Below are 8,470 nucleotides of genomic sequence, written 5' to 3' on the forward strand. Positions count from 1 at the left end.
AAAAAAAAAAGCTTCAACAATATGATGATAAATTATTCCCCCCGCAAAAACAGTGAAAAAATGAAGCCTGTCAATGAAACTGAAAATTATCTGTAATCTGGAATATTGCCAAGGTATTACCATCCACTCCTTTCAAGGGGAGAACATCAGGAACATTTATTTTCAGTTTCAAAATTCTTTTGTAAGTACAGAAGGAGAAGAAATACTGAAAGATGAAGAGAAGAGGAATACAAACAAGGAAGACCTGAAATGACTATTTACTAGGCATTGCAAGCGCTCCCTTCCCGGGTTCACCGCAGCGCCCCACCGTCTGTCCCTAGGACCGTGTGTGATTCAGAGACGGGCGGCGGAGGGTTCTCATCTTCAGTTCATCAAAATAAACCCGACTGTCCCTTTTTCCAGCCCTTGCTGAAAACTGAGACTTTGCTAATTTTTATGGAGGAAAAAAAGAAGAAAAATAAATAAAAACATGTTGGTGTGGAGGCTGCACACCCGCCCTTCGAGCTGTTCCGAGGCTGGTGTGTCCCCACGCTGAGTCCCCTTCAGCAGTGCGGGAACACTCGGGGAGGACATCAGCGGGGACGCCGCCGGCGGAGGGGGCGGGTCACAGCAACGCGCACACACCAGACTTGGAGGCATCCCCCTTCCCGGAGCCTGCCGGCCTGTTGGGGTCGTTCAGTTCCTCAAACAGCCCCGACTCGAGGATTTCTTCCTGCCACGCGATGGGGACAGCACCTGTTGCAAATCTCTTGAAGAATGCCTTGTCTTGGTCATCAAATTCCACGCCCCGCACCTCGGAGAAATCTTCAATTTCATCAATGTCTTTGGCATAAACCACAGAAGGGTCTGGTACAAACGGGGGTTCCACGAGGCCAGCCTCCAGACGAGGGAAGTTGATGGTTTGGAAGAAAGCATGTTTCCGGGGATCATCAGAGTCTTTCCTGGGGAAAAAAGAGATGCTCAGCCAGAAACACTAACAACCTGAAACGAGAGACGCTCTAACGATACAAAGTGTGTAATGACTCTTTCCATCGTGCATTTCATTTCATTTATTTATTTATTTTTGTCTTTTTGAGACAGGGTCTCGCTATGCAGTTTAGGCTGACCTTGCACTCACTTTGTAGCCCAGGCTGGTCTCGAACTTGCAACGATCCTCCTGCCTCAGCCTCCCGAGTGCTGGGATTACAGGCGTGTGCCACTACGCCTGGCCTGCATTTCATTTTAATTGCAAAAACACTTTAAAGACAGAAAGAATGACTTTGAAAAATAGTAATTTAAAATTCTACTATTCACAGACAGTAGCACTTTCATTGTTTGCAGATAGCCTTCTCTTATAGATGTGACTTGTAAATAGGCAAGCATTTACTGGGTGTGGTGGCGCATGCCTGTAATTCTAGCACTCAGGAGGCTGAAGCAGGAGGATCGCAGTGAGTTTGAGGCTAGCCTGGGCATTAATGAGCCTGATATTAATGAGTGCAAGGCCAGGCTGTACTACATAGTGAGAACCTGCCTCAAACAAAACAAAACAAAACAAAACAAAACAAAACAAAACAAAACAAACAAAAAAGAGTCAAGCATTTGGCATGATTTTTAGTTTTGGTGTTTCTGGGGATACCCAGGAAGTTCAGGGAGGCCACCAGTGACTGCAGCTTCCAGTCACTACCCTTTGAGGGTCACACGAAGCAAGAGAAGCACATTTTGTCCTATACAATGCCCACTCACATTTGATTGGCTTGTAGATTGATTGATCTTCCTTTTGGAAAAAGTCAATTTCTGTCACAAATCTACCTTATTACAAATGAATCACATTCACGGTCTCTCTTTTTACATTTTTCCATTCCAGATATCAAAAAGGTTTTGGAAAAGAATTGAGGGCTTACCCCAAATTCCCTTTTTTTTTGTCTTTTTGAGACAGGGTCTCACAACGCAGTTCAGACTGGCCTTGAGCTCACTTTGTAGCTGAAGCTGGCCTCAAACTCTCAACGATCCTCCTGCCTCAGCCTCCCAAGTGCTGGGATTACAGGTGTGTGCCACCACGCCCGGCCTGAGTTGGTGTTTGAGTGACTTACATCTTTGGAGTAAGTACCCTGAGGGAGAGTTACTGAGGTAAATGGAGGCTCTAAAGGCCAGTCTTCACATTGGGGGGAACAAATGGCAGCCCAAGCAGACCAGGCCCAGAGGCCTTGGTGTGTCCTTCAGGGGCGGATAACCACAGTCCTTTTGCAGATAATTATAAAACATGAGGGAATCACAGGCCACTTTGATGGCTCTTTGGTATTCTTCAGCCAACTAGATAACCCTAGGGGACAGGATCCCTGTCTTATATTTTTCCCAAGAAAAGTATGCCTGCCGGGCATGGTGGCACACGCCTGTAATTCCAGCACTCGGGGGACTGAGGCAGGAGGATAGCTGCAAGTTCGAGACCAGCCTGGGCTACACAGTGAGCTCAAGGCCAGCCTGAGCTGCATAGTGAGACCCTGTCTCAAAAAAAAAAAAAAAAAGAAAACAAAAGGACGCTTGCTGATGCCACCACTGATGACCAGGCTTCCCAACTTCACTCCTAATTCTGGTGTCTGTAGAAGCTACAGACTACACTGAGAAGCTGCACTTCAGACAACAGGAGAGGCCATCAAAGACAGCGTGTTTCCTAACACCGAAAGCCGCAGCAGCAAGGGCTTCTGCTTGTGGGAGTAGAATATATTTAGAGCATGAACAGAGGCTCTCGTGGTACTGAACCCTACACAGAGATGGCGGTGGATTTCTTGTAACTGTTACTGAAGCAGATACCACCTGCACACAGGTGAGGACCACACCGTGGGGTCTGGTCTGCGCAGATGCCTACAGCAGCAGTCCCGGCATTGAAGTCACTCGCTTGCACTGTTACTCGCTATTGTTCTGCGGAACTAACTCTCAGAATTAAACCTGCAAAAAGCCTAAGCGGTCTTCACCTTTGACTTTACTGGAAAACGTCACAGCTGACCCTGTCGGGGGACTGTGGGATGCTCTGAAGAGCTTCTGACTCCTGCGCCAGATTACCTTCCACAGAGCGAAGGGAGCGAAGGCAGTCGTCTCCACGATGCTAGGGAGGGAGGGGGTTTGGTGCTCTGCAAACGCCTGTGAAAGCAGGCAGGAAGGGCGCTGTCCTCTCCACCTCGTAAGGTGCTGTCTGGACAGCTGTCTTGGCTTTGGAGGACACCATTATGTATAGCACACATTAGCTCATTTGAATGAATTTTTAAAAAATCCAGAGAATTAGCATGAAAACCTTGGGAGGGTTTCTCTTTCACCAAACAGCTGTTTCTTATACGCCTTTTCTGTAATGTTGTAAACATTTTTATTCAAAACATTCACAACAGCAAATGCCTCCTACACGGGCTCTGCCTAGGGAAGCAGCTTCCAGCGAAGATCCAGTGCTTCAAGGTGACATTTTCCTGAAAGGTCAGCGTTCTGTCCTGTAAAACTGAAGTGTGCGTTTACAGTGCTGAGAGAGCGCGGAGCTCGGTGGTGCACCCCTGTAACCCCAGCCCTCTGGCAGGCAGGAGGATCGTGAGTTCGAGCCCAGCTTGGGCAATGTAGCAAGACCCTGACTCAAGAAGTTAAACATGGGCTGTAGCTCAGTGAGAAGGGCCCAACCCAAGTCTGTTTAAATAAGTAAATAATGGGCTGATGCATGGGTTTTGAATCAAACTTGTGGAGTGAGGCATCCACAGGGTGGTGTGACTTCAGGAAGTCATCCAAAGGGACTGCGGGACACCGTGTGTCCTGTGAGACCCCCCGACCTCCAGAGCCGGGGCAGGAGAGAACGCTGGGGACTGTCAGTGGCCACCGTATCTGGGTCACCTCTCCTTCCTGGGCGCCAAGAGGACGCTAGCAGCTCCTTCACCCTCAGACCTGAGACAGACACACGTGTGGAGAGTGGCGCTTCCCGGCTGAGGCAGGAGAAAGAGCCACAAGTTCGCTCTGCTTTCTCTTCCGTCACTGTGACTGGAAGCCGCGGTCCCGTAGAGCTGAAGACGGAAGCAGCCTGGGTCTCTGAGTCACCGCGGGGAAGAGCTGTGCCCGAGAGGGTGCTGGACCCAGGACCGGCTTTGGGTGAACAGGACTTCGTGTCTGTTTTGTTCTAAGCTGCTGAGACTTTGCGGATTCCTTGTTATCATAACACAGCTTATTTTTGACTTCACCAATATGGTGTTGAAATCTACACAGGAAAATCAGTTCCATATTTTGATTCTACATAATGTACAATTCCATCTATTTTTTTTTTTTGTCTTTTTGAGACAGGGTCTCACTATGCAGTTCAAAGTGGCCTTGAGCTCACTCTGTAACCCAGGCTGGCCTTGAACTCAGAATAATCCTCCTGCCTCAGCCTCCTGAGTGCTGGGATTACAGGTGTGGGCCACCATGCCTGGCCCTATCTAATTTCAAAATACTCACTGGTTCGGTTGGCCATTGGTTATGCTTTGAAAGTTACTACAAATGAATTTTGTTCGGGTAGTTACAAAAAAATAATCAGGGTGGGGCTGGGGGTATAGCTCAGTGGTAGAGCATTTGCCTAGCAGATGGAAGGCCTCTGGGTTGGTTCCCTGTCCCTGAAAAAAAGAAAAAATGTCAGGTCAAAAGTTAGCTTGGACATTCTTTTTTTTCTTTTTGTCTTTTTGAGACAGGGTCTCACTATGCATTTCAGGCTGGCCTTGAGCTCACTTTGTAGCCCAGGCTGGTCTTGAACTTGCAATGATCCTCCTGCCTCAGCTTCCCAAGTACTGGGATTACAGGTGTTGCACCACCACACCTGGCATATACTTGGACATTCTGAGCTAAGACAGCCTTGTAGTAGAGCTTCCAGGGTCACCTACTTGGAAGATTTAGAGTAATTTGGCGCTGGGCATGGTGGCCCATGCCTGTAATCCCAGCACTTGGGAGGCCGAGGCAGGAGGATTGTTGCGAGTTTGAGACCAGCCTGGGCTACAAAGTGAGCTCGGGCCAGCCTGAACTGCATAGCGAGACCCTCTCTCAAAAAGATTAAAAAAAAATAAATTTGGCTTCCCGAGTTCTTGTGTTATGTTCAAAATCAGTCAGTACTTTATGGCGGTAGGTTTCATATTTGTGTGTGTGTATATGTGTGTGTTTTCTTTCTTTTGAAATGGGTCTTGGTATGTTGCCCATGCTGGCTTTGAACTTGCAATCCTCTATCCTCAGCCTCCAAGTAGCTGAGGTATAGGTGCCTAACCCCATATTTGTTTGTGTGTGCATAATTATACATACATACTATGTATTACTAAAATATGTAGGCCGGGCATGGTGGCACATCCTGTAATCTCAGTACTTGGGAGGCTGAGGCAGGAGGATCATTGCAAGTTTGAGACCAGCCTGAGCTACAAAGTGAGCTCAAGGCCGGCCTGAACTGCACACAAGAGACCCTGTCTCCAAAAAAAAAAAAAAGAATAATGTTTGACCAAAACCCGGGCGCTATGGCCTACTCAAGTTAACATGAAATTCACCATCAACCCCATTTTACACAGCAAGAAACTAAAACTCACAGATTCTATCATTGGTATAAAATGAGGAGTATATCATAGAGCAGGGACATGAATCTATGTAAACCCAAAGCCTTACATATGATTTTCTCCTTACATAATGCAATCACCGGGGCTGGGGATTTAGCTCAGCATCACAGTGCCTGCCTGGCAAGTGTGCGGTTGTGAGTTCGATTCTAGGTACCGGAAAAACAACAACAACAACAAAAAACCACAATGCAATCAGCCATTGTTTTTCTGTTTTTGTTTTTTGAGATATTATAGTCTTGCTATCTTGTCCAGGCTGGCCTTGAACTTCTGAGCTCAAGGAATCCTCCTGCCTCAGCTTCTCAAGTCCCTGGGATGATAAGTGTGTGCCACCACACCCAGCTCACTAAATATCTGTTGAATAATTAATGGCATTTTAAGGGAAAGTTTCAAAAGCAGCAGAATTTTCTGGGGGTATGATTGAGGTTTTTGTTTAATGTTCTCATTTTACTCATTTTTGAATAGATACTTCATTCAAATAGCTCAACATTTATAAGACAATAAAAGGATATAATGAATGTCCTCATTTACATTAATCACCAGCTCCCGATTTCCCTTCATCAGAGACAGCCAATCCTATAAATTCTTTGTAGCTCTTTGAAATGGTCTATACAATCATTTAAATTATGTATTCTTTTCCATTTATTTGTTTTCGGTATCAGGCCTGGAACCCAGGGCCTTAAGCATGCTGTGCAAGTGTTCTACCATCCTAAACCCTCCCTTTTTTTTTTTTTTTTTTTTTTTTTTTTTTTTTTTTTTGTTTTTTTTTTTTTTTTATTCCGGTGCACTTACTGGCTACTTGATTTTTTGACTGTTTGTTTTTTTTTTCTGGTACCGGGAATCAAACTCACAACCTCCTGCTTGCCAGGCAGGCGCTGTTCTGCTGAGCTAAATCCCCAGCCCCTTCTTTTGGCTTCTTGAGACAGGGTCTTGCTCTGCAATTCAGGCTGGCCTTGAGCTCACTTCGTAGCCCAGGCTGGTCTCAAACTCGCAACAATCCTCCTGCCTCAGCCTCCCAAGTGCTGGGATTACAGGCGTGCGCCACCACGCCCGGTTTTTCTTTTGTTTTCTAATGAAAGTTGTTCTGCAACTCATTTATTCCCTGTAAGTTATATTTTGGAGATTTTTCCATATCAAGCACTTACAGTGTCTGAAAGCATTAGAAATACTTCATCATAAATATTTAAATAATATTATTGATCATAAGTATTTAATGCTATAGCTCAATACAATATTTAATATGATTTTCATTATATGAGAATAATGTCAGGAATATAATAATACTTAATTCCAAACTCCGGCACAAATCCCAGGTCAGCGCTGTGGACAGTGTAGATGTCTGTCTGTTTACCTGCTTCCTAACCGCTGCTCCGGTTTCTTCGCCAGGAAGAGCCTGCAGATGTCTTTTGCGTCCTCTGTGAAGTTCTCATGTTGGAACAGGGGCTCCTCTGTCAGGGTTCTTTGCTTTAGATCCTCTTTACTGACCTTTTCCTTGTAATCTCGGAACGGTGTCCGTCCAGCCACCATTTCGTAAATGCTGCAGCCCATTGCAAACCAGTCCACAGGGAAGGAGTAGCTCGCCTTGTCCATGAGGATTTCCGGAGCCATGTAACCACTGGTTCCAGCCTGTACTCCCAACAACCAACAAGACAAGACAAAACACTAAGGTGAATGTGGCAGACACTGCTTGTTGCCAGTCCAGTACTTACTCTGCTTTGCTTTCCTTGTTAAGGGAACCCTGATGTGTCCGGGCTTCCCAGCAGCCCCTGGGGCAGCCAAGAGGAGGACATCCAGGCCACTCTGACCGATGTGACTTACAGAGTTGTTGGCTGTGTTTGTAAGGACAAAACATCCTTATCCTGAAGCAACCTTAGCAGAATGTCACTTTAGTTCACATTAAGTTAGAAACTGACAACCTAAAGTACCTTTATTTTATTTAAAAATAATTATACTGCATCCTGGTTGTGATGGAGTTTATGTCTGAGATGTGGAACAGAGTCTTTGGAGCATTAGTCAGCCCTGGTCCCTAAGAAGAAACTGTTCTAGAAGAACGAGATTGTATATTTTTGTTCCAATTATTTTGACTGAAAAGTTTAATAAATTTTAAATGTTTAACTGGAAAAAAAAAAAAGTTGTTGGCCAGGGACACTGTCGAAGCAGTAGATGTTGCTGATTTTGAAATGAAAGAAATCAATCTCTCATCTCATTTTTAAGATGAAAAGTTCAAAATATCTATCTCTAAGACTTCTTAAGCTCTGCCTTTTATTTTTTATTTTATTTTATTTTTTTGTGGGGGTGTCCTTTTGAGACAGAGTCTCGCTATGCAGTTCAGGCTGGCCTCGAGCTCACTTTGTAGCCTAGGCTGGTCTCAAACTCACAACAATCCCTCTGCCTCAGCCTCCCGAGTGCTGGGATTACAGGCATGCACCATCATGCCCGGCTCTGCCTTTTTTAAAATTTGAAGATAACAGAAAAATAGATGCATAAGATTTTTTAAGGTTGATCATTTTCTCACTAATATTGAATGTCCATAGAGTGTTACCTGGTCTGTAATGCTTATTCTGTTTGCTATGTCATGACAGTGACATCACACAACTTTGCTTGTCAGTCTGCACTGAACGATGAACACTACCATTTTAATCAAGAAAATTCCAGGATTTAACATGGAAGACTACAGCAGGGTGGGCACACTCATACTGACAAGATATGCCAAGTGATCAGTGGGCTAAAAGATATTTATGTATATTTATATATTTGTAATAAAACACGTATGACATAAAACTTACCATCTTAACCACTGCAAGTGGACATACAGTTCAACGGCACTGAGCACGTTCAGTGGTTGTGCAAGCACTCTCCGGGACTCTCCCCGTCTCCCCAACACTGGCAAACATCCTATTTTCTGTCCC

At 45.2% G+C, this 8,470-nt stretch overlaps 1 protein-coding gene across 1 annotated transcript in view; it reads right to left on the minus strand.

The window, feature by feature from the left end:
• Positions 1 to 143: 143 nt before the first annotated feature.
• Grk7 (G protein-coupled receptor kinase 7) overlaps positions 144 to 8,470 on the minus strand; it is a gene marked incomplete in the record, with an annotated part of 45,085 nt that continues 36,758 nt past the window's right edge. Inside the window, 2 exon segments of the mRNA XM_013506246.1 lie at positions 144 to 941; positions 6,913 to 7,187. Of these exon segments, the coding sequence (XP_013361700.1) occupies positions 605 to 941; positions 6,913 to 7,187 (612 nt within the window).

Source organism: Chinchilla lanigera, unplaced genomic scaffold, assembly GCF_000276665.1.
Source record: "Chinchilla lanigera isolate Chin_1 unplaced genomic scaffold, ChiLan1.0 scaffold00107, whole genome shotgun sequence".
In the NCBI taxonomy this organism is placed as follows: Eukaryota; Metazoa; Chordata; class Mammalia; order Rodentia; family Chinchillidae; genus Chinchilla; species Chinchilla lanigera.